Source organism: Vipera ursinii (assembly GCF_947247035.1).
Source record: "Vipera ursinii genome assembly, chromosome: 5".
In the NCBI taxonomy this organism is placed as follows: Eukaryota; Metazoa; Chordata; class Lepidosauria; order Squamata; family Viperidae; genus Vipera; species Vipera ursinii.
The window spans coordinates 79,331,859-79,358,997 of NC_139518.1; the positions used below are offsets into that span (position 1 = coordinate 79,331,859).

The 27,139-nt window shown below is 45.9% G+C and overlaps 1 protein-coding gene across 1 annotated transcript; it reads left to right on the plus strand.

The window, feature by feature from the left end:
- Nucleotides 1–357: 357 nt before the first annotated feature.
- On the plus strand, nt 358–25,560 carry PLA2G12B (phospholipase A2 group XIIB; the record flags this gene model as incomplete). The annotated part of the gene is made up of 3 exons (XM_083365042.1): nt 358–387; nt 10,827–10,992; nt 25,442–25,560. The coding sequence occupies 3 exons, from the start codon at nt 358–360 to the stop codon at nt 25,558–25,560; spliced, it is 315 nt and encodes a 104-aa protein (XP_083221168.1).
- Nucleotides 25,561–27,139: the final 1,579 nt, after the last annotated feature.

Sequence of the window (27,139 nt, forward strand, 5' to 3'; positions counted from 1 at the left end):
GATTATGGTGACTTCATCCTGTTAACACAGCAGTGTTTAAAGTCCACCGCAAAAGCACACTCAAAATACCTTCAGTCTTGTTATCACGATCCCACTGGCACCGCTTCTGTTCCTAGAGATTTCCTGGGCCCAATTTTGTTTTGTCCAACTTCAGCATGAAGTTGTTCATCAGGGGGCTGATTCTGTGCTTGTCTCTGAGTCAAGGGAAATGCACCGAAGAACCCATGCAGGATAATGTCATCCCTCCATTGCCAGAGGAAAGCTCCTATTCTGACTGGGGAATTGGGACCATCCGGGATGGCATTGATGCTGTTAATGGCTATTTTGACTTTGTCTCAGAGCTGTTAGGAGGGAAGAATGGAGTCTGTCAATACAGGTGCAGATACGGTAAGCATTTTGACTGCTGCTTCTTTCATATCCAGTCCCTGATAGCTCAACATTGTTATTTTGTGTTGACAGTTGTTGTTTCCCTACACAAGGCAATGTTTCCTTGTTTTGTTTGACTAGATAAGTAATTGACCAAGACACTGTATTCTTACTGTCATGTTTTACTTTACTTCACTGAACTGCTGCCCTTTTATGATGCAAATTAATGTATTTGAACTCAACACTGCCTCTATTATCATCAATATCATTACATATTTCATCTACTACATGAAGGGATGTATCCTTTAAAGGTCATGTTTGTAGTTCCATTTATTCTAGCAAAACAACTAATAATAAACTGTAACTCCTCGGTTACAAAAACTGAGATGGCAATCATTTTTCTAACAAGTTGTCTTGTTTTCTAACAAGTTAGAACTGTCACCTGTTAGAAGTATGTTTCTATAACTAAAATGTGGTATATTGGCAGCACTCTCTCCAAATGATTGTTTATTTTGCCTTACTAATTGAATTGCTCTACTTCCCACACATCTTAAGAAGCCAGATTTGTCAAAATGCCAACTTACGTTCTGTACTAGATGAACTTTTGAATGCCTTCTAGTTTTGTAGGATCCCTGTACATCCCTCATCCTCAACCTATAACATTGGGGGAAATGGGGTATTGTTTACAGAGCTGAAGGATACAAGGCTGAGAAAGAGTAATTAGAGTATGCACTTATGGAATTTAGTTTTCAAACACTGGACTAGAACAGTATGGATATCCATAGATCACATGTAATTATCCGTTCTTCTTGCATAGGTAAAGGTAAAGGTTCCCCCGCACATGCGTGCTAGTCATTTCCGACTCTAGGGGCCGGTGCTCATCTCCGTTTCAAAGCCGAAGAGCCAGCGCTTGTCCGAGGACGTCTCTGTGGTCATGTGGCCGGCATGACTGGACGCCAAAGGCGCACGGAACGCTGTTACCTTCCCACCGTAGTGGTCCCTATTTTTCTACTTGCATTTTTACATGCTTTCGAACTGCTAGGTTGACAGAAGCTGGGCCGAGTAACAGGCCCTCACTCTTCTTGCATATAGACCCATAATCCCTGTCTTTATTTTTTAACCTCTCATCATCTAAGAGATGGGTAACACACTGCTGTTTTCTAACTGCAAACAGCAATGAAAAAAGTGACAATAATTAGGATGGCAAGGGAGTGAGGTGAATGAGTGAGAAAGTGGATGTATCATATAAATATATGTGTGGGCATGCATTCGCACTTGTTATGGCCCTATCCATCAGCCCTGCTCATTTTTGCATTCTGTGAATGGTTTCTCAGTTTAAAATCGTAATATGTTCCCCATCCATACAAAAACCTAGAAGGATGTCTATTATAGGTTGAGGAAAATCACTTGTCCCAACTAGCTACATAGATTCAGGGCCCAAGTAACTTCTGGAATGGGAAATTTTTGCATGTGGTGCTGTCAAGACTGATTTCTTCTTTTAGAATGCAAAGACACATTCCATTCTTCTCCCTGGACAAAAATTAAAAATGATTTTTGGGACCAGTGAAATTAGCACACGCACAGGTCCTTGTGATACATACATAGTCTCTTGTGGTTATGAAACGGTGACAGAAAAAAGCACAGACGATCTTGTTGTATGAAAAGCATTACATTCTTGTTCTTTCTTTGTTCTTCTGGTTTGCTTGATAATGTATATTGTTTTAATTATACTTTCTATACTCCATTAGCCTCTGAAATTGGTACTAATGAATTCCCCAGCCACTCTTAATCAACTCTTTCTTTTTTCCTATTCATATTGTTGATGATTTACTCTGACTTCCTTCTCTTACCTTAAGGTTTAAAAAGGGAGACATTTGATTCGCACGTAGACGTTCCAAGGTATATAGAAGATTCATTGCCAGTTCCTCTATCATCATAATAAAAAAGCATGTTATTCTAATATCCTCATGAAAGAGCTGAGATTGCTTATAGTGATTTATATTTTAATTGTCTCATTTACATGATGGCAATATGCTCTGTATACCACTCTCCTTGAAAAGTGTCTGAGAAACTATAGATGGTTCAAACTATAGTATTTTGGCTTTAATCAGAAGAGTCTTTTGAAGATCATGTTGGAACAACTTTACCAGCTTCCAGTTATTTTTGGACATAAAGCAAGGTGTCCCTCTTTTTAATCTAGAAAAATCTGTGGAGTCAGCTCTAGGATAGCTGAAGGATCATTTCCTTTCTTATTAAATTACATTACCCATAACCTATTATAATTATCATCAGCCTTGTTCTAAGTCCATGTCTTTGGCAGGATGTACTGTACATTGGAATCCCTTCTGAGGTTCTATTTCGCTGAAATGCAACTGCTAATCAGCAGGCATCTATATTGAACCATTTAGCACAACATCCACTGTGCTTAAAACATGAGCACAAGACACATGGAACTATAAAGCCTTTTACTTCGTCTTTTACAGCCTATAGTTCTGCTGTGGTGTTTGTTTGAAAAAATCTGTTAAATCACTTGAAATGTCCTGATCTGTTTATAGAAACAGTCTTAACATTAAAATGGTTAGGTTTAAATTTTAACTGTATGTTTGTACACAGAGTTATATATCTGTGTTCCTGTTGCTTTGAATAGCTCAAAATACTGTTTCTCCACCTGGCAACTTTAAGATGTGTGGACGTCAACTCCCAGAATTCCACATAGTCATCCTTCTCAGTCTCATGACTCTGGGTCGCAAGCTGCAGTTAAAAATATAAAATAGTAGCAATAGCAATAGCACTTATATACCACTTCGCAGTGCTTTAAAGCCTTCTCTGAGTGGTTTATATAGTGAGCATATTTGCCAACAACAATCTGGGTCCTCATTTTACTGATCTCAGAAGGATGGAAGGCTGAGTCAACCTTGAGAGGGTGAGAATCGAACTGCTGGCAGTCGGCAGAATTAGCCTGCAATTCTGCATTCTAACCACTGCGCCACCATGGCTCTTACTATATTGATATTAGTAATAATATCACACTGAATGCAAATTGGCATCTGAGGCAAAAACCATTGCAAGTATGAGCATCCCATCCCATCCGCATGCACTATGGCAGACATGTCAAACACAAGGCCCGGGGGCCGGATCCGGCCCGCGAAGTGGTTTCATGTGGCCTGCGAAGCCATCCTGGAAACAGTGAGGGAACGGCCCCCACTGCCTTGGCCCTGGCCCAGAGACCCTCCTTCTGCCAGAGATCTGTCCCACTCCTGCCCAGGCCCCCACAGGCACCCTTGTAGAGCTGGCCGCGCCCACCCGGTAGGCCATACACACTCTAGCCATGCCCACCCACTAGGCCACACCCACCCGGCCCCTTAAGGGCAACTGCAATGCTGATGCGGCCCTCAATGAAATTGAGTTTGACACCCCTGCACTATGGCATAATCAGATCTTCAGAGGCCAGCAGGGTTGGGGCTAATCTTCTCTCTGGGGAGACCGGATGCGTAATAGAATGTGTAGATGACCTTGGGAAATGAGGGGAAGACCACCTCACTCAATCAGATGGTTAGAAGTGGAAGTGGGAAGTCTGTATTTTCACTTTTACAATATTTATTGATGTATTCGTGTCACGAGCATCATTATTAAAATTGTCTGCATAGGTATGAACGCAAACATAAGAACATAACATTTAAAATGTATATTAGCCTGATTTAGGCAGCGCTTGCCCAGAAGCGTGCAACATCGATAGCATTCTGTTGCACTGTCATTAGAGTACATTGGGCAAGGGCACAAGGGGCAAGCATATATGTGTGTGGTTGTCTGTAAATCTCCAAACTCGCAGTAGGCAGAAGTCGCTAAATATCCCCATTTATTCAACTATCCCTTGATCTTGCTGTACCTGTGTGCAGTCTATTTAGGGATTGCCAAACTTCCCCAGTTTTCATCATGGCCAGGTGCCAGCTCCTCCACAGGTTCCATCCAGTGTTGATCTTTTGTAGCTTGCAAGATTATGTTAATGGCATCTTAGAATTGAGGTAAAGTGAGTTCATCTAGTCAATCTTCCGGTCTAGTTTACCTAGGAGGACTAGGACTTGCAACTCTGAAAATAACAACTTCCCACTTTTAACTGCTTGATACCTTAGATTGAGTTCTTCCCATGTTTCTTTCTCTGATCGTTTAGCCACTGGGGGCTGGTGACTCTCTTGTTTCCTACCCTGCATCTCTTCCCCTCATTCCCCAAGGCCAGGGGTAGGCAACCTCGGCTCTTTGATGACTCATGGACTTCAACTCCCAGAATTCCTGAGTCAGCTGACTCAGGAATTCTGGGAGTTGAAGTCCATGAGTCATCAAAGAGCCGAGGTTGCCTACCCCTGCCCAAGGCCATCAACATATTCCCTCACAGAGTGCCACCACAGAAAAAGCTTTGCCTTGCCAGATGGCTTTTTTTAAAAAAAATATATAGATATTCCTCTCCCAGCAAATCTGATGGGATGCGGAGACCGAATCAGGGAGACACAGTCCCTCAAATACCTCTACCATTATTACTGTATGATTTGCATTGCTTTTGTTCATTTTTTTTAAAGGGTTGTCATGGTAAACTTTAATTATTATTAAATTTTAGCTTTCTAAAGGCACCTACTAGGGTGCAATTTATAAATTGAAAATGACACCCACATATATAAAAAGCAAATATACTGTACATTAAGTCATAAATCTGGGTTAAATGGGGATTCCATGTCAAGTATGCCTCTTGCTCCTAAAATAAAGAGCCCCTTTTAAAAATGTAGGAGCAGATGCCTGTAAAATTGAAGGAACAAACCTATTAGGTCATGACAAAAGGATGAGGTCAATTCTGCTCCTATTATATCCTTAGAATGTCAAACTTCCTTGGCAACCAATGAAAATTTACACAACTTCCTTCCTGTCTTCATACTGCAGGCAGTTGTGTAGACTAGTAAGCTACTAAAAAGTAATCCAAGTATTTTGAACCTCCAGCCCACCCATTATTTTGAGCAATGCCAATAGAGGACAGACACAGATGTCCATTTGCCAAGTTGCAATATGTACTATGTATAGTCATGTAAGCACTATGCATAGCCATTTCACACACCAGTAGTTTGTACCCATGCTTTTCATCTCAACAGCTACTAGGTAGTCACCAAATGTCATGCTCATAAAACCATGTGTGTATGTGTGTGTGTGTGTGTGTCTGTTTTTCTGTCTGTCTCTCTGTCTATTTATCTGTCTATCTGTTTGGAGACACAATTCAATGGTTGAGATCATACTTTGTTTACAAACAAACAGAATAACAGAGTTAGAAGGGACCTTGGAAGTCTTCTAGTCCAATCCCCTGCTCAAGCAGAAGACCCTACACTAGGGGTAGGCAACCATGCTGGCTCAGGAATTCTGGGAGTTGAAGTCCACGAGTCATAAAAGAGCCAAGGTTGCCTATCCCTGCCCTATACCATTTCAGACAAGTGATTATCAAATCTCTTCTTAAAAACCTCCAGTGATGGAGCACCCAGAACTTCTGAAGGCAAGCCGTTCCACCAGTTAATTGTTCTGACAGACAATTTCTCCTTAATTGTAGGTTGGTTCTCTCTTTGATTAGTTGCCATCAATTATTCTGCCTTCAGGTACTTTGGAGAATAGGCTTACCGCCCCGCCCCACCCCACCCTCTTCATTGAGGCAGAGTGAACCAATTATTTCTGATTCAGTCCCACGATCTTCTTCTGAAATAAGAAGCTGTTACAAAATTATTGGAATAGCTATAATATATTCTTAGCTTCTAGCTACTGCAAGTATTCTGGGTGATGTATCCTGCCCCAGTTACTCTTTCATAAGAATGTTTTGAAGAAATGAAAGGATAAAAATAATTCTTAAAATATGCAAATTTCTGTAGAATAATCAAGTCTGAATGTAACAAACGGAAGCATCCCATGATTAGATGAGTGTTTTCTAAATAAGCTAATTCCACATCTATGGTTTTAACATTGATAAAAAGGACTTGTCAATTAACAGCCTTCGGAGAGCACTGAACTACTAGACAGTGTAGCAAATTTCAGGTTTGTTTTGCACTAAGCAAATGTTTGACAGATAATCTTCTTTTTCCAGTACTAATCATCTCTGTCCCAAGAAGAATTCTTTTGCAGTGTGAGTGGGTTTCCCTGTTGAAATGATGTTGACAACATGTGAAATAGCACATTTTTCACTATCTACAAGCAGATGGGACTATATCAGGAAAACCATCTACAAAGGGGATAGGATGAAGAGATTTATTTTTATTTTTTTAAAAGACTATTATCTCTTTGATGGGGTACTTGCCTGCTCACTGCTTTCCAGAACAGATTAAACCTGGGCTTCAGTTACCTTTTCAACTCTTTTTGAGTACTAAGACCCAGAATTGTTTTGCCAGTCCAGATAGTGTTGTTGTTATACTCCATTTATGTTAAACATTATTACTTGTGTTAATAAGTAATGAAAAGAGTTAGTTTTTGCTTGCAGCTTATGTTTCCCCCTTTATTTGAGGTTGTCAACTCCCTCAAACAGGGTGTCTGCGGGGGGGGGGGGGGAGAATGATGGTCACAACCACACACAGGTAATCCTTGACTTACAACCATTCGTTTAGTGACCCGTTGATGTTACAATGGCATTGAAAAAGTGACCTATGATTGGTGTTCATGCTTATAATCATTGCAGTATCCCCATAGTCCTGTGATCATAAATTTGGGCACTTGGCAACTGGCATGCATTTGCCATGGTTACACCCATGGTGGTGAACCTATGGCACATGTGCCACAGGCGGCACGCAGAGCCTTCCCTGTGGGAGGCGGGGCCAGGATGCTCCCCTCCTCCTCTCCATGTGCGCCTGTGCTCTCACTCTCTTTCTCTCTGCACTGAGAGTCAGGGAGCAGCTGCAAGAGCAGAGCGGATCTGGGCTGGATGGTAGAGGCAGTTGTCAGCGCGAGTCCAGGTATGCCTCCGGAGCGATTTTTGAGGTGCCCCAGAGGCCTGATCCAGGCTCCGGATGCCTGGAAATGGCCTCTGCCACCAGGATCTATGGCTGCAGAGCAATTTCACGCCCCCCATGCCCCCTGGCCATGCCCACCCAGTCTGCCATGACTACCATAGCCACACCCACCCAGCGAGCTACACCCACCCAGCGGGCCATGCTCACCTGGCACCCGGCGAGACATAAGTGGGTTTTGGGTTGCAGTTTGGGCACTCGGCCTCTAAAAGGTTTGCCACCACTGGGTTACACTGTCCCAGGGTCATATGATCACAATTTGTAAATTTCCCAGCTGACTTCTGACAAGCAAAGTCCATGGGAGAAGCCGTGACTAGTGATTCACTTAACAATTACAGCGATTTGCTTCAAAACAATGGCAAAGAAAGTCCTAAAATTCGGCGCAAGTCACTTAACAACCATCCTGCCTGCCAATGGGCATCCTGGTCCCAATTGTCATAAGTCGAGGACTACCTCCAATTTGAAGCCCCACCCATTTTTTCAAATGCACCGCACATTTGACACACAGGGTTCCCCAGGGGTGGGATTCAAATATGTGAACAACCAGTTCTCTGTTTGGATGCCACTTCCAGAAGTCTATTCTGGGCCTGGGCAACAAAAAATTAGCTGCCAGTTCTGCTGAAGTGGTGCGAACTGGCTGAATCCCACCACTGTGGCTTCTCCCATGCACTTGTTATTGGCATTTTGACTCTTTTGAACTCTATACATCTTTCCTCTTAAAACCTGCTTCTTCTATGCTATCTCTAAAAATATAATGTTCTCCTTCTGTAATTGAGTTGTATTACCTTATTACAGTATAAATAAAGAAAAGCAAGGTGTTTATTAAAAGAAACCTATTGAGTTTCTAATGTGGGCATGAACTGCAACATTAAATCCAGAATAGAAAAACTGCAGTCTTTGATTGCCGGCATAGCATATTATTTGTTAAATTTAACAATACTTTAATGGTAACACGAAGTGGCATCTATTTGATCATACATTTTGACATCCAAAAGTTCTTTTGTTTGCAGTGGCACCATCTAGAGGGCTAAAAGTCTGAGACAAAAGGAATCCCTTTCAAAGTCTGCTTTTATATTTCAAAAGGAGAATGAGCAATTCAAAACTTAACTGTCCAGAACAGAAATACAGCTATAGTTAGAAGAGTTAACATACATAAAGTTTCTGATCTTCTGCATGCATATTGGTTTATGTTTCAAGGATTCCTAATTAAATTTATGACCTTGTCTTTGGCAAACCCTAGCTTTGTCTTTCCTATTTTCCAACAACATTGTAAAAGACAGATATGCAATTTCTAGCTTTTGAGCTGCTGCTAGACTTTATCATGCTGACTAGGCCTGATGATAATTGGAATTCAACCTCTGAAGTACATCAGGTGCACGTACAGGACTTTATGTTATACTGTATAATTCTTTTCAAGGCTGCCACAAAGTACTTTTCTTTGCTTTTTTTTTCCAGGGAAAGCACCATTGCCTAGACCAAATTATAAATCTCCAGAACCCAATGGCTGTAGCTCCTATTTCATGGGTCTCAAGGTACCAGAAAGTGTATGTACTAACAACCCATTTCCCTGATGAAATAATTAATTGAACAAAACATCCAGGAAGAAAGAAGTGTTTGACTTTGTTGCAAATAGCTGCAATTGCTCAACTATTTCTATTCAAAGTTGGCCTAGACAGTCACTTCCCCATGTTATGCAAGCTATTTTCCTATACATGCCAAAGGGGATGGCCAGCTGGTTATGGCAGACAAAAAAAAATTGTTTTTGTCTGACCACTGCCCATGGAATTCACTCTTTGATTGGTTGGGCAACAGAATATTTAATCCCCAACTGTTAGGAACAGCTGTAGTGTCAAATATATTTTCTACAAATGGAAGATTTGGAAATAGATGCTGGCTAGAAAAACCTCTGAATAATTAAAGTTAAAGGCCCAGAGTACTATAACATGAATATTAGCAATAAGAAGATACTTATGTCTGATTCAGATTAAAGTCCATTAATCTCACCTCAACTGGTGCCATGGCTTAAGAATTTAGCCAGCATCTGATATTTCCTAGCAGATGAACAATTTTCTAGCAGTGAAATTCCCACATTACAGAATACAGAATAACAGAATTGGAAGGGATCTTGAAGGTCTTCTGGTCCAACCCCCTGCTCAGGCAGGAAACCCTATACCAGACATGTCAAACACAAGGCCCGGGGGTCACATCCGGCCCGCGAAGTGGTTTCATGCGGCCCGCGGAGCCATCCTGGAAACAGTGAGGGAACGGCCCCCACTGCCTTGGCCCTGGCCCAGAGACCCTGCTTCCACCAGAGACCCTCAGATCTGTCCCACTCCTGCCCAGGCCCCCATAGGCACCCTTGATGCGAACGATGTAGAGCTGGCCACGCCCACCCAGTAGGCCATACGCACTTTAGCCATGCCCACCCAGCAGGCCACGCCCACCCAGGCCACACCCACCCAGCCCCCTGAGGGCAACCACAATGCTGATGCGGCCCTCCATGAAATTGAGTTTGACACCCCTGCCCTATACCATTTCAGACAAATGGCTGTCCAGTCTCTTAAAAACTTCCAGTGTTGGAGCATTCACAACTTCTGGAGGCAGGTTGTTCCACTGATTAATTGTTCTGTCAGGAAATTTCTTCTTAGTTTTAGGTTGCTTCTCCCCTTGGTTAGTTTCCATTCATTGATTCTTGTGTTGCCTTTTTGTGCTTTGGATAATAGGTGGAGATACCACCCCCTTTCTTGTGGCAGCCACTAAGATATTGGCACGCTGCTATCTTGTCACCCCTAGTCCTTCTTTTTCATTAAACTAGACATATCCAATTCCAGCAACTGTTCCTTATATGTTTTAGCCTCCAATCCCCTAATCACAGAATTCTTTGTTGCAAGAATGATCTGTGTTTGCTGAATAAAACTTGCATTTTTCATATTCCATATTTCCTTTGCACACGTTCACCCTGGACGGCATATTAAAATGCACAAGCTTCAGGCTCACTGTTCACTGATTGTTGGTACTTTCAACCTGATGCAACAGAAGCAAAGTCTTGCTCTGCGACTATAAAATTTCCTGGTAAATCTCCAAGAAAGTTTGGGACAGCTGCTGTTTTGCTGACATATTCAGGTTGGCTGAACGCATCCTTGGACGTTGAACAATATCTCGTCACTCTTAAAGCAGTTAAAAGCCATAGGCAGATACAGCTCAGGAGATCCTCTCCTGGTTCCTATTTATTCCCAAAATAAATAGATCAATTTGCCTAATCTCACATTTCACTGCAGTCCTCCTGCTGGGCAGGGCAGTCAAATATATAGCACTTTCACTTGTTAAAATATTCATCATGTGGCAAAGCATGAAGAGCTTTTTTTATAGGAGAAATATGGAAGGAGGGGAAAATCATTTCAACCCCCAGAATAATTTTGTCGTCTCTTGGTATTATTTTTACAGTTTGATATGGGCATCCCAGCCATGACTAAATGCTGCAACCAGCTGGATGCATGTTATGATACCTGTGGGTCTAATAAATATCGCTGCGACGCCAAGTTTCGTTGGTGCCTGCAGTCCATCTGCTCTGACCTCAAACGTAGCCTTGGTTTTGTCTCCAAGGTAGAAGGTAAGTTTCCTCTTGGGGAAGATGTTAAACACATAAACTTAGATGGCTGCAGTGCCACACCAGACTCTGAGCGGCCAGTAGGGACAGGGACCATCTAGTGACCTGGACTCAGGCGCTTTGTGAGTGAGCTCAAAAACCAAATGCAGCTGGTCCTCGACAGCAGTTCATTCAGTGGCTGTTCAAAGCTACAACAGCGCTGAAAAAGGGGACTTATGATTGCTTTTCCTCTGACATCCATTGCAGCCTCCTTGTGGTCCCATGATCAAAATTCAGACGCTCGGCAACTGACTCGTATCCATGACGGTTGCGGTGTTCCGGGGTCATGGGATCCCCTTTTGCAAAAGTCAATGGGGAAGACAGATTCACTTAACAACCAGGTTACTAACTTAACTACTGTGGCAAGAAAGGTTGTAAACGGGGGAAAAATTCACTTAACAAATGTCTCGCTTAGCCACAGAAATTTTGGGCTCAGTTGTGGTCGTACGTCAAGGACTCCCTGTGTTGAGATTATCTGAATGTTTTTTTAAAAATTTATCACACCGATGGACAGAGAAGGCTAGACCAGACTTATTATACTCATCCCGAAATAATTAAAAGGCATACCAAGCTGCACGCTCCAGGCCCCAAAAGTGCATTTTTTCCTATGAGATTTATAGGATATAATTAAGTAGGAAGGGAAGCAAAGTAATTTCAGATGGATGTTACCAAGGTGACTCGACAATTTTTTTATTGCAGTGCTTGTGTTGCTGAAAGGACCAATAGGGAAAGTGTGGTTCTTCACGCATTAGGCCCTAACTCTCACTCTGGAGCTGAAGCCCAAGAATGTCTGCAGGTTACGCAAGTAGTCCTTGAGTCATGACCCCAATGAGGGCCAGAACTTCTGTTGCTGAGCAAGGTGGCTGTTAAGTGAATCACGCTCAATGTTATGACCTTTTGCCACGTCTGTTAAGTGAGTCACTGAAGTTGTTAAGTGAACCACATGGTTGTTAAGCGATTCCCGCTTCCCCCAGTGACTTTGCTTGTCATAAGCCAGCTGGGAAGTAGTCAAATGCTGATCACATGACCTTGGGACACTGCAACCATCATAAATACGTGCTGGTCGCCAAGCACCTGAATTTTGTCCATGTGCCCATGGGGATGCTGCGACGGTCATGAGTGTGAGGATTGCTCACAAGTCACATTTTTCAGTGGTGTTGTAATTTTGAAGAGCCACTCGACAAATGGCTGTACCTCCATCTGAATAACTAAAAACAAAACAGGGGTCCCCAATCTCCGGTCCATGGACCGGCACCGGTCTGTGGCATTTGAGAAACCGGTCTGCGCAAACAAGCGAAGTCCCATCCACAGGATGCAGGCAACATGCGAAATCACACCCCTTCTGGGCTATGGGAAAACCTCTCTCCACAGAAGTGGCCCCTGGTGCCCAAAAGGTTGGGGGGCACTGCTCTAAAGCCAGCCAGTGGAAAGAAGGAAGGAAGGAAGGAAGGAAGGAAGGAAGGAAGGAAGGAAGGAAGGAAGGAAGGAAGGAAGGAAGGAAGGAAGGAAGGAAGGAAGGAAGGAAGGAAGGCTATTACATTGAAAGATGCAGAAGTTTATTAAAATATATTTGCGAGTTTAAAAAGGTGTGGAACACTGAACAAAATATTTTGAAAAAGCTCATTCAGGCAGAAAATAGCATTTCATTCCCATGCACCATTAAGTTCTCTTTGGTTCACTCAGAAGCAGTTAGATGGAAGCGGGGTTGCTAATTTAGTTTTCGAATGTAACAAGGTAGTTCATACTTCACAGCTACTGATGTACGGGACAGTCTCAAAAAAAGTGACTTACTAATTCACTGGCTTCATTAGGGTGATAAAATGTGTAGATTCACTACTTCTTGGTTGCCGGGTTTGAATTCAGTAATTATTTATATATCTGTAAATGGGGATGAGGTCTAATTTGATTTCCATGAAGTTTGGGATTAGGATATTGTCCTCTACTTCTGGGTATGTAGCCCAGTTCTGCATGAGGCTACTCTAGGAATTTACCTTAATACACAAGATTAGACTGTTAGTTGTCCTTGCTCAGGTTTAGATACAATACATTCACTGGCATTATCTTCTAGATGTCCAGAGAAGCATCTATTTTAGCTCTTTCTGATTGTAGAACTGAACCTACAATCATATGAATACAAACCATTTGCTATCCTATTTCCTCCATTTTCCTACTTAATTTCTAGCAAAATTTCTTCCTGCACTTAGAAGCGTGAGAAGCTGTTTACTCATTTCTCTTTTAGGAGTGAGTGACTTTTCCAGCAGGCTAATATTAGAGATTATCATATAGCAATAGCACTTAGATTCAGCGCTCTCCAAGCAGTTTACAGAATCAGCATATTGCTCCCAACAATCTGGGTCCTCATTTTATGGACATTGGAAAGATTGATGGCTTACTCAACCTTGAGTCGGTCATAATCGAACTCCTGGCTGTGGGCAGAGTCAGCCTGCAGTCCTGCTTTCTAACCACTGCCCCACTACAGCTCCTACCGTATATAAGACAGGGGCAACATTTAATTTGGTCTGTGGTCAAAACACATCTTCCTCCAATCTATTAAGGGTATCTTTGATCTTATCCTATCTAAAGAGCATCCCATCACAGCCTCAGTCCTTTTTATCACACAAAAACAAGCAATTATATGATGGACAGCTTGACTGATCTATCCTTTTAAGGGAAAAATTAAGGAAAGAAGGATGGTGGAAAATAATGTTTTAAGACCACTGTGATGAAGTGTGAATTTAATAGTATAATCCATTTTTCATAAATACCATATTGGAGGCACTACTAGGTTATTTTGTTCTGAGAATGTTTGCTTACTGTTGTATGTCTCTATTATTCAATAATTATTGAATTATTAGTTAATAATTATGATTTAAATATAGTGTTATCATTAAATCTGCTCCAATTTACATATAAATATCATTAAATCTAACAGTTTATAGAAAAAGGGTGAGTTATGTATATGTTTTAATTAATGAAAACAACATAATTAATTATTCATAATAAACAGCATTAATGAAATATATAAATCAATAACAAAGCCACAAATAATAAATGCACAGCTTGTTGAAAAAGAAATGATTGGGTGAGCTAATAAACTCTATCTCATATTAGCTAAATTGATCCTTCAGTTAGCCTGAATAAAATCCCCCAAAATGCTGAATCATACTAATTAGAACAGAAAATCTCATTTGTATTTCTGAATTCATATACACTTCTTTTAAAAATTATGATACCCAAGCATATTACAGCTAGCTCTGAAAATATTAGGCTTCTAGATTCCAAATCTTTGCTATAGTCTGCCTTCTGAATTAATTTAGTTGAAAGAAATAATGAAACCCATATTTTAATTATTTTTTCCCATTTATATCATTTTTGTGGTCTCACAGATCTAGGCACCCTTTTAAATACCCAATCCTTGATTTCTGTATTTATTTTCCTTGCCTTGAATTTCTCTCTTCTCTCTTTTTAATCCTCCTTTAAGTATTTTTCTGGAAGGAGATGTTCTCTCTTTCTTATAGCAAATGTCTCATGCATATTTATAAAGCTATATATTTTAAATCACATTGCCAAGAATCTTTTCCAGATTAGTTCTGCTAGTTAATAAAGGTGAATAAAGTTATAAATATTGGCTAGAATGCCAAGAAGTAAGAAACTCTGCTGAAAAGAAGAAACTATTTTTCATAAATCATTTCAGAAGCCAAGAAGAAGAAACCACAGTGGGGGAAATAGTTGTTTTTCATCAAGACTTAGGGCATTTCTGCACAGGGATTCTTCATGAGTTTGAAAGTCCCACGGTGTTCCTACAGGTCAGATGTCAAACTCTCGTCTCCGCCGGGAATAACAAACACTCAAGAAAATCACGACGAAGTACGGATGACTTGCAGAGAGCACCTTTAATGTCAGGATCTCCAAGCATTAGAAAAGTCAGCGTTGAGAGCCACACGCTCTCAACGCACCTTTTATTCCAAACCTGTAACTAGGTAGCAGCCCCACCCCTAGGCCCCACCCCTCCCCCGTGCAGATCAGCATCCGCCTGGCCTGCGTAAATACTCCACCCCCCTACTCCTTCAACCCACGCCCAGCTCCCTCCACCGGCACCGTGCTTCCCAGCGTGAAGGTAAGTACAAGCCCACCCCCCTCCTAACATCCCGAGCGTGCCCCCCGTCACCACTGCATCTCCCCGCGCCACACCCATAACCCCTTGGCAGCCCCCAAGGTCCGGCCGCAGCTGTTCAGCACCCCGCGTCGCTGCCGGCGTGCCCGCAGTAACAGCCATCAGGTCTGTAAAACCATCGCCCATAGCCACAACCGCCAGGCCGTCGTCAACTCCAGAAAGTGTTGTGCTGCTTCCGCGGGCGTCCATAGCTGTTCTGGGCCGTCGCTCAGCTGACCGAGCTGCGCGACCATCAGCGGGCATCCCTGGCCGCCTCTCAGCTGCTTGAACGATACGAGCCCCGGTAACAGTTTCTGCCCGCCTGTCAGCTGACTGTGCCGGCGCGGACCATCTCCCGGCTGGCTGCCCCGGCGTAGCCTTCCTGCAGCCACTCACGACCGCCCTCAGCCGCCTCCCAGATCGCAGCATGCCCGCGGGTCCGGTGCTCACCCGCCGGACAGCTGGAGGGCGTGGGTGTGGCTGGGCTCTCGGCGTCGCACGGCTACTCGCCCCCCGACCAGCTGGGGAGTTTTGGAGCGGCCGGGCTCTCGGCGTCGTGCGGCTGCTCGCCCGCCGGACAGCTGGGGAGCTAGGGAGTGGCTGGGCTCTCGGCGTCGCGCGGCAGCTCGCCCGCCGGACAGCTGATGAGTGTGGGCGTGGCCGCTGCTGTTGCTGAGGGCTGCGGGCTGCCCGGTAAGTATGTCGAACCCGAAGGGCTCGACAGTCGGCCCCTCCTACCAAGGCTCCTCCTGGAAGGCAAGATATAGAAGTCATACAAGTACTAAGGAGAGCAGCAGCTTCCCCTCGACCCCCTCCCGAGGGTTTACCAGGGTGCTTCTGGTGAAACACCTTAACCAATCTAGGGGCCTGAACGTTTGATTCCACCACCCAGGATGCCTCAGTAATCGGGTATCCTTTCCACAGCACCAGGTATTGTAGTTGCCCTCTCCGCATCCTGGAGTCTAGGACTTCTTGTACCTCATATTGCCCATCACCCACGGGCCCCGGCCCTAGTGGCTCCCCCCGAACAGGAACAGGGGCTGGTTTTAGCAAGCTGCCGTGGAACACGGGATGCACTTTGCCCAGGAATTTAGGCAGCCGAAGGCGCACCGTGACCGGATTGATGATGTGGGTTACCTGGAAGGGGCCTATATACTTAGGGCCCAGCTTCTTACTAGGTATTTGTAACCTCAGGTATTTTGTAGATAAGTACACCCAGTCCCCAACCCCTGGGGTGTAGAACGGTTGGCGCTTCTTGTCTGCTTGGGCCTTTACGATACTGGCTTGCTTGTTCAGGGCCTCCTTGGTTGCTGCCCATGCCTTTCTGATTTGTAGCATCCACTCCTGGGGTTGACTAGGGGACGCCGATCCCTGGTCGCACTCGGGAACAGGAGGGAAGTCGTAGCCAGACACCACTGTGTACGGTGGGAGACCAGTGCTACTGTGCACCGCGTTGTTGTGGGCGATTTCTGCAAACGCCAGTAGGTCAGCCCAGTCTGCCTGCTGGTACGAGACATAACTGCGTAGATATTGCTCCACTGCCGCATTGGCGCGTTCAGCAGCGCCGTTCGTGCAAGGATGGTACCCCGAACTCAACCCCTGGGATGACCCGATGAACTGGAGGAATTCACGCCAAAACCTGGCAGTAAACTGCACTCCCCGGTCCGATATAATGCATCTAGGCGCCCCGTGTAAGCGGTACACGTTGGTTATGAATAGCCAGGCCAGACGCCGGGCCGAGGGTAAACCCCTCAATGGGACGAAATGGGCCTGTTTCGAAAACAGGTCAACCACGGTCCAGATAACAGTGTATCCCCGGCTCTCCGGTAGGTCCACGATGAAATCCATCCCGATGTCCTGCCATGGCCGGTTAGGGTCTGCCACCGTCTGTAAAAGCCCCACTGGCTTCCCGGGCTGGGGTTTGGCCATAGCACACGTGCGGCAACGCTGGACATAATCTTTGACCTGCCGCCTCATTCCTGGCCACCAGAACTGACGTCTAGCAAGGTGCAGGGTTTTCAGGAATCCGAGGTGTCCGGCCTGTTTGGCGTCATGGCACCTATAAAGCACAGTCTCTCGCAAGGTTTGCGGTACATACACCTTACTCCCATACCAGGCCAGGTCATCCCGTCGGGTTAGGAGTCGCGGGTGTTGCTGTAGCCACTCATCTCCCACCAGAGCTTTTTTCAGCTGCTGTACAAGGTCCTCCACACCCTTGTTCTGAACAACCTGTACCATCTCTGGGACGAGAGGAGGGATAAGAGCCTGCACCACCTCCTCCCGCTGGTTGTCATACTGCGGAAGCCGCGAGAGGGCATCCGCCAGGAAATTCTTCCCCCCCGGTACGTATTTCAGGGTAAACCTGAACCGCCTGAAATACAGGGCCCACCGTACATGCTTAGGGGCCAACTTACGTGGGGACTGTAGGGCTTCTAAGTTCCTGTGGTCTGTCCACACTTCGAAAGGCTTTTCTGCCCCCTCTAGGAGATGCCGCCATGTCTCCAACGCCCACCGAACGGCGTAGGCCTCCTTTTCCCAGATAGCCCAGGCGCGTTCAGTGGTTGACAGTTTTTTGGACGCATAAGCACAAGGTTGCAATGCGCCTTTACTGTTGTGTTGTAATAGAACAGCTCCGACTGCCACGTCACTAGCATCTGCTTGCACAACGTATGGTGCTGCTGGGTCGGGATGCAACAGTATGGGCTCTCGGGTGAACAAACCTTTCAAGGTCTCGAAGGCCCGTTGACACTCTATGGTCCATGCTACACGCAACCCTGGCCGTGGTTTCACCGCTAACTTCTTAGTTTTGAGCAAGTCTGTTAATGGAAGAGCTACTGCAGCAAAAGATGGTATGAATTGGCGGTAAAAATTGGCAAACCCCAGGAAGCTCTGTAGCTGTCGTCTGGTCCCCGGGGCTTGCCACTGGAATATAGCCTCCACTTTCTTGGGATCCATGGCAATCCCAGCCGCTGAGACCCGATAGCCCAAGTAGTCCAGTCGAGACGCGTGGAATTCACATTTTGATAGTTTCACGTACAACCGTGCGTCTAGGAGTTTTCGCAAAACCTGGCGTACAAGGGCAATGTGCTGGTCCATTGTCTCCGTATATATAAGGATGTCGTCAAGATACACGAGCACCCCCCTATATAAATGTTCATGCAAAACTTGATTTATTAGTTGCATGAACACGGCGGGGGCCCCCTGGAGTCCGAATGGCATTACACGAAATTGATAGCTGCCCAATGGGCAGTTAAACGCCGTTTTCCACTCATCTCCTTTCTTGATGCGCACCCGGTAATAGGCCTCGCGTAAGTCCAAGCGGGTAAACACCCTCCCCTTAGCCAGGTGGGACAACATGTCTTTCATTAAAGGCAGTGGATACAAATGTTCAATACACACTGCATTGACCCCCCGGTAATCCACACAAAGACGCAGGCCCCCATCTTTCTTCTCCCTAAAAAGAACTGGTGCTGCCATCCGCGAGCGAGCTGGTTGTATGAACCCCCGTGCAAGATTCTTGTCGATGTAATTTCGGAGTTCTGTCATCTCCCGCGGGGTCATGGCATACATCCGGGGCTTAGGGAGTTTGACCCCCGGCTCCAGCTCAATCGCGCAGTCCGTCGGTCGATGGGGAGGCAGGAGATCGCATTCCTGCTCACTGAACACCTCAAGGAATTCGGTATACTCTGGTGGCACGTGTACCTCTGCCCCAGCCCTGCAACTCTCCTCCGGTTTCCCTGGCGGGCCAGATGTGCTTGGCCGCTCATGATCAGGGGGCTGTGGCCCAATCCCTAAGCGCAGGTGACGACAACCCCCCTCCCACCAAATGGTCGGCCCCCACCTGTCCAGTCATGTTAACCCCAAAATCACCTCCTCCGTCATGGAGGGCACCACAATGAACCGCAACCGCTCCCAGTGCTCCCCCATATCCAGCCGCACAAGTTCTGTGACATGGGTGATAGGCGCCCCCCCCAAAAGAGACCCATCCACCTGCTGGAAACGTATTGGACTCCTCAACCGAACCACCCCAACACCCAGTGTGGCCACCACCTTCCGGCTAATAAGACACCTCGTGCTACCCGAATCAATTAAAGCCCTAAACCCCATCACTTCCCCCGTGGCAGGGTTGGTTAACGTAACCGGAACTGAAAATGGGCTAACCGGAGCACTTACCATGGGGTCCTCCTCTGGCCTATCACCATGCTCGTAATACTCCACGTTCACATCGATGGCACCGTCCCCCTCCGTCTGGCCGCTTCCCCCTGTTGTTGACTCCACAGCTTGCCGAGAAGCCCGGGAACGCTCTGCAAAGCGCCCGGGGGTTGTGCTCCTTGCTGGAGTTGCTGCTGCAACCACCCGAGATGCAGGTATAGGGCAGGCGGCCACGCGATGCCCTGGCTGATCGCACCTGAAGCATCGCAGAACGGACCGTGGTGGCTGGATGGCAGGACCCAGCGACGATGGCGGCGGCTTCTGTACTTGGCCCTGCGATCTCGGCGGGACCTGACGGGAATCTCCTACGGGCCGTACATGCCGTTGACAACCCCGTAAGGCCACATCCAGCTCGACCGCGACCCGCAGCCACTCTTGGAGCCTAGGAGGGATTCCCCGGACGATACAAGCTCGTAGGAGAGAATCGTCCAGTCCGGCCCGGAAATGGTGAACCAACATTCTCTCTGGCCAGGAACTGAGCCTGCCAGCCACTTCACGAAAGTCCTGCACATAGGCTGTAGCTGGACGCCCGTTCTGCCGCAAGCCAACGATCTCAGCTTCCGCTCGATGCGTGCGCGTCACATCCTCGAATCGTGTACGCAGCGCTTCAAGGAGAAGGCCCACATCCCCCAGTTCACGGGCACGATCACCGTAAAGGTTCGCCACCCAGGCCGCTGCCTCCCCTTGTAAAGCCGTTGTAACAGCCATCACCATTCCCCACTGGGAAGTATACAAAGGACCGTACTGGTCCAGATGGTGGATGGCTTGTCCGAGGAACAGGGCCAAACGATCGGGGTTGCCGTCAAAGGTCACAGGCAGCGGTGGTGGGCCCCAAACCGCAGGCCCTCCCCAAGGACCCGCCGGGCCTCCCGGCCTCTGTGCAATCCCTGGTTGTTGCCACCCCAGCCCCCCGGCTGGCACAGCACCCCCCGGCCTTGTTCCACCAGGCCCTGCGAGGCCCAAGTCGGGAGCAGCCGCCGGTCCCGGCGATGGAAGGCCTGGGACCTGTGGGGTACCAGGGGCCTGCGGAGCCCGAAAACGGGGACTTGCCAAACGGAACCGGGTTTGACCCCTACGCTCCGGGTCGGTCCGGGGTCGTGCCCATCCACCAGTCTCCAGGTCGGCATCAGTAGGGGTCCATGGCCGGGGTTCTCCAAAATGGTCCCTCAGGACGTCCATAGTATAACTGCCAGGAGCCGTGGTGTAGCTCCACTCCTCTCCGCCCTCATCGGTGGCACGACGCTCTCTCCACTCCCAGAGGGACCCCTTCCCTCTAGATGGTTGGGTTTGTCCAGCCACTGGCTGGCTCAAGACAGGACTGAGCCACCATTCTCCAGGCTTCTCCTGGGCAGCCGGTTCTGGAGCCTCAGCTCCCTTTGGTGATGGTCCAAGGTCCCGGACCTTAGGCCGAACCACTGGTGGGGCCTCTGCCAATTCCCCCACCTCAAGAGGCACAGCAACCCCAGCTGGTTCCTCCCCTCCTGCCACGGGCACACCGCCCTGGGTCCCCTCAGCCATGGTGGCAGGCAAAAACCAGAGCCCAGCAAAAAGAGCGCTGTGCTGTTTGAACGCTGACTTACTGTCAAACTCTCGTCTCCGCCGGGAATAACAAACACTCGACGAAGTACGGATGACTTGCAGAGAGCACCTTTAATGTCAGGATCTCCAAGCATTAGAAAAGTCAGCGTTGAGAGCCACACGCTCTCAACGCACCTTTTATTCCAAACCTGTAACTAGGTAGCAGCCCCACCCCTAGGCCCCACCCCTCCCCCGTGCAGATCAGCATCCGCCTGGCCTGCGTAAATACTCCACCCCCCTACTCCTTCAACCCACGCCCAGCTCCCTCCACCGGCACCGTGCTTCCCAGCGTGAAGGTAAGTACAAGCCCACCCCCCTCCTAACATCCCGAGCGTGCCCCCCGTCACCACTGCATCTCCCCGCGCCACACCCATAACCCCTTGGCAGCCCCCAAGGTCCGGCCGCAGCTGTTCAGCACCCCGCGTCGCTGCCGGCGTGCCCGCAGTAACAGCCATCGGGTCTGTAAAACCATCGCCCATAGCCACAACCGCCAGGCCGTCGTCAACTCCAGAAAGTGTTGTGCTGCTTCCGCGGGCGTCCATAGCTGTTCTGGGCCGTCGCTCAGCTGACCGAGCTGCGCGACCATCAGCGGGCATCCCTGGCCGCCTCTCAGCTGCTTGAACGATACGAGCCCCGGTAACAGTTTCTGCCCGCCTGTCAGCTGACTGTGCCGCCGCGGACCATCTCCCGGCTGGCTGCCCCGGCGTAGCCTTCCTGCAGCCACTCACGACCGCCCTCAGCCGCCTCCCAGATCGCAGCATGCCCGCGGGTCCGGCGCTCGCCCGCTGGACAGCTGGAGGGCGTGGGCGTGGCTGGGCTCTCGGCGTCGCACGGCTACTCGCCCCCCAACCAGCTGGGGAGTTTGGGAGCGGCTGGGCTCTCGGCGTCGTGCGGCTGCTCGCCCGCCGGACAGCTGGGGAGCTAGGGAGTGGCTGGGCTCTCGGCGTCGCGCGGCAGCTCGCCCGCCGGACAGCTGATGAGTGTGGGCGTGGCCGCTGCTGTTGCTGAGGGCTGCGGGCTGCCCGGTAAGTATGTCGAACCCGAAGGGCTCGACATCAGAAATGTTTAGAGATGCTGAGTCTCCATTATCCCAGTACTCTTGTCTCCAGCTCCTTACTTCAGAGACTATAAGGAAAGTATTAGTTTGACCTTTTTGCAAATCTTCTCCTACAGAGAGATCTACATGTCCTACACGACGACCACCATTTGAATATGAGTCAGCAATGTCTTCCAGTTGCCAAAAAAAGCCAATGCAGTCCTGGGCTGCGTCAACAGAAGGATAGTGTTAAGATCATGAGAAGTTATAATACTGCTCTATACCATACTAATGAGGCCACACTTGGAATAGTCAGAATAGAATTGAAAGGTACCTTGGAGGTCTTCTAGTCCAACCCCCTGCTCAAGCAGGAGACCCTATACCATTTCAGACAAGTGGGTGTCCAGTCTCTTCTTAAAAACCTCCAGTAATGAAGCACCCACAACTTATGAAGGCAAGCTGTTCCACTAGTTAATTATTCTCACTGTAAGGAAGTTTCTCCTTAATTCCATGTTGCTTCTCTCCTTGATTAGTTTCCATCCATTCTTTCTTGTCCTGCTTTCAGGTGCTTTGGAAAATAAGTTGACCCCCCCTCTTCTTTTTGGCAGCCCCTCAAATTTTGGAATACTGCTATCATGTCATCCCTAGTCCTTCTTTTTTCTAGACTAGCCATACCCCAATCCTGCAACTGTTCTTTGTATGTTTTAGTCTCAAGGCCTTTAATTATATTAATGATGGCCACCACATTGCAATAACGATGCTGAGACCCTAGATACTGTGCAAAGAAGAGCAACAAAGATGACAAAGGGCCTGGAGTCTAAATCATATGATGAACAGTTGAGGGAGCTAAGTAAGTCTAGTTGATCAAAGAGAAGGATTGGAAGGACATGGGAACCGTCTTCCAGTATTTGAGGGGCTGTTACAAAAATAGATTTATTCTTCAAAGCACCAAAAGACAGGACAAAAAGTAATGGGTGTGTTGAAAGAAAAATCAGCTCCAGTTCCAAGCCGGGAATAAAATGGAGGCTGCTTAAGAAAGAAGGTTCCTGTTTATTGATGAGCAGAACCAGCAACAGCATACAGTTCTGGGACAGCTGATAAATGGAGTTGAGAGTGGGTGGGTTTTTTCTTTGGGGCTGGGTGGAGGAAAGTAAATTCTTAATCCCACCTGCTGTTTATTGTGCCCCAGTGTTTCTGAATGGATTACCAAATCTCCATTTTTAAAGGTTGGCCCCCTTTGGTTTCTGCCTGAGGAAAGGGAGACTGGGGCTGTTTCTGCCTAAGATTTTTTCTCCATTTCTCCTTCAGGGGAAATATTCTATCCTGCCTCTTTTAATATTCCCCAAAATATTTCATTCTCAGGTGTGTGTGTGTGTGTGTGTGTGTGTGTGTGTGTGTGTGTGACTTCCTACAGGTGGAAACTTCTTAAAGAAAGATCCAACCTAGAAGTAAGGAGACATTTTTGGCACTGAGAACAATCAATGGAATAGCTTGCCTCCTGTGTTGGTGCTCAGACACTGGAAGTTTTCAAAAATAGACTGGACAACCATTGAATTGGGACAATATATAGGAGCTCTTGCCTCGAGCAGGAGGTTGGATAAGGAGACCACTAAATTCCCTTCCAGCCTTATGATTCTGTGTTCTGTGTTCTAACATGCACTTAAGTTCACAAGTATAATAACAGAGGCTCCAAAAAAGAGTACAAAGAAGAGCAACAAAGATGATTAGGGGACTGGAGGCTAAAACTTACAAGGAACAGTTGCTGGAATTGGTTATGTCTAGTCTAATGAAGAGAAGGACGAGGGGTGACATGATAGCACTGTTCCAATATCTCAGGGGCTGCCACATAGAATAGGGAGTCAAGCTATTCTCCAAAGCGCCTGAAGGCAGGACAAGAAGCAAACTAAGGAGACATTTCCTGACAGTTAGAACAATTAATCAGTGGAACAACCTGCCTTCAGAAGCTGTGAATACTCCAACAATGTTTTTAAGAAGAGACTGGACAGCCATTTGCCTGAGCAGGGAGTTGGACTAGACGACCTCTAAGGTCCCTTTTTATTAGTTAGTCACAGGGTGATAATGTAGCAACAGGGGAAAGGAGGGATCTTTAAACAGGAAAATGGCATAGGAAAAAAAATATTAAAACCATTTTCCTCCTTGCTATGTTTCTAGTTCAGCTCATTCCCTTTCACATTTTTGTTTTTAAAATGGCAGTCTTTACTATATTTTTAGCATGTTATCATGCCAAATTGAAGGGAACAATAAATATAACAGCATTTTGCAGCTTATTGACTTCTCCCGCTGATGGGAAAGAATTTATTGTCTAAGTTATCTCAAAAGTGCCAGAGAAAGGAGAAACTGGACTATTTCCAATGTATTTGAGGCACCAAAGAACTGCCAGGAATGGACTTTGGCTGACTGGTAAAGATACACTAGTGCTGCTAAGCCTGGAATACAGCCTGAGGTCCAGCTCACGCACCCCTTAGGAACAAACAGAAAGAGGGCAATCCCTTTAGAGATAAAGGTACTTTGAGGCTCAAGAAGAAATGCCCTTCCATGATGATAAGAACCATGCATATTTGATAAGAAATGTAGCACTGAGCACCTTAGGATTTCTTGATATTAAAGGCTTAATGTAATAAAAATGAAAATAGTCCTGTACATTAAAATAAAGGGACAAAGTGCCTTTTTTAAAAGGTATTTTTACCTAATGTTTCTATCGGTGCTGCATATATAACACTATTATAGCAAATGTTCCTAAGGTGAGTACTGCACCTTTTCAAAATTAAAAAAAAAATCAAAATCAATCAGAATAGAGGTGGAAGGGATCTTGGAGATCTTCTAGTCTGACCCCCTGCTCAAGCAAGAGACCAATATTCATAATATTGGATCCATTTTTGGAAGCTTACATAAAACAAGAAAACAGTGTTCCAATATCTCAGGGGTTGCCACAAAGAAGAGGGAGGCAAGCTATTCTCCAAAGCGCCGGAAGGCAGGACAAGAAGCAATGGATGGAAACTAGTCAAGGAGAGAAGCAACCTAGAACTAAGGAGAAACTTCCTGACAGTTAGAAGAACTAACCAGTGGAACAACCTGCCTCCAGAGGTGGTGAATGCTCCAACACTGGAAGTTTTTAAGAAGAGATTGGACAGCCATTTTTCTGAAATGCTATAGGGTTTCCTGCCTCCAAGATCCCTTCCAACATAATAATAAAATAATAATAATAATAATAATAATAATAATAATAATAATAATAATAATAATAATAATAATAATATTTATTTATTTATTTATTTATTTTAATTCCACTTTAGGCACAGTTCTGGAGGCTGATTCAGATCTTGATCACTTTCCTATGGTCTAAGGAAAAGAAATCTCAGTAGGCTTATAAAAGAAAGGGGTGACCGATTTGATCTCTTTCTCTTTTGCTACAGCATGTGAATCAATAGCCGATACGATATTCCAAACAGTCAGGACCTTGGGTTGCCGTCCCTTCATGAACAGCCAAAGAAGTGCCTGCATCTGTAATGAAGAAGAACGAGAAGAATTGTGAAATGACCATCAAGCTGGTCATTTATTTGGTAGTGTGAGACAATGTTGGCTTCTGGTATCCTTTGTTTACAAGTGGCTTGGTCTTCTATCTTCTGGAACAAGCACAAGTTTCTTAACTTTGGGTCTTGGGAATCAGCTTCTTGTGACCACCCATGCATTAATTGTCAAGTGAACATGATTGAGAAAGTGGAATTGCTTGGTCCGATACCCTCATGTGTTCTATCCAATTGCTTCTATCCACTTCCCAGAGCATCTGCTTGACTTAGAGATGATTCGTCATATGAGAAGAGCAGCTGAGATGCACATGAGCAATCCATGCATCAAAGAAGATCTAGAGGCTGCAAGATGACACTGACAATATACACCTTTGCAATCCATATATGTATGCTAAGCCCACGACTTTCCTCAGATGCTGTCGCTTTTGCTTTTCAAGGGATACAAAGCCATAGAAATCTTACATTGCTGTAAAAAGAAGCCCGTTAACCTTGACTAGATTACCAACTGCAGATCTCAGTTTGACACAAAAATGAGAGCTGTGGGCATCTGCTTGAAGACAAGAGAGAGAGACACAAACACCAAGATCAGAGTATGAAGTCATTGTATAATACTCGTTTTATTTTCACTAAAATCATTGTTCCATTTAAAGAGCAAAATTATGGATCATCTCATAATAAGAAAAAGGTATAAATGGTACATGATGGTAAGAACAATATAAAATGCAGAGCTTTTCAAACTTTTATTAAATAACATATACAGCTTAAAATACTTTCAGGGTTTGCAAGGAATTTACTTCTAACTACATAGAGTTACTACTACTACTTTTCCATACCCTCCTCTTTAAAATGGAACCATTCTGGTAGATTGCCCATTGCTTGCTTAAAGAAAGAGAACTGACTATTTTTTCCCCTCTGAACACAGGGTAATGGAATTAAATCTCCTTCTGACTGAGATTGAAGTATTTGGAGCTGCTTTGTTGTACTACAGTAATTGGGTTTGCATTGGTCAACCTTTTACATCAGATGGATTGGTTCTTTTTTTATTATTCCATTTATATCCCGCCCTTCTCCGAAGACTCAGGGCGGCTTACAAACTTAGCAGTAGCCTTCATTCTATGTATATGCCTGCTTATTAGGGCTTTCACACACCCCCCAAGCGGCATTATTACAAAGTCATTTTTCACAATCCCCCAGAGAGAAAACTACCCCTTTCCCCTTTTCCTATGATCCTGTGAAAGACATGCTATTCATAAGGAATGTTTCATTGGTTTTCCCCAAATTGTTATTATCACAATACAGGTAGACCTCGACTTATGACCACAGTTGAGCCCAACATTTTTGTTGCTAAGTGAGACATACTGTCAATGCTGCAAACATTGGATGGTTTTGCTCTGACAATATGAGAGGCAGCCTTTTCCTTTAAACTGTTTTGCTTTGCATCAAATGAAGCTGGGGGGGAGGAGAATGCTAACCCAGTTGTTTTAATAAGATAAGGAATGGCCGGGCTTTAGAAAGGAAGTGAAGCTTTGCATGTTAAACTAGTTGGAGAATGTGATTTATGATGTGTAAATTAAAGGAGGGAAT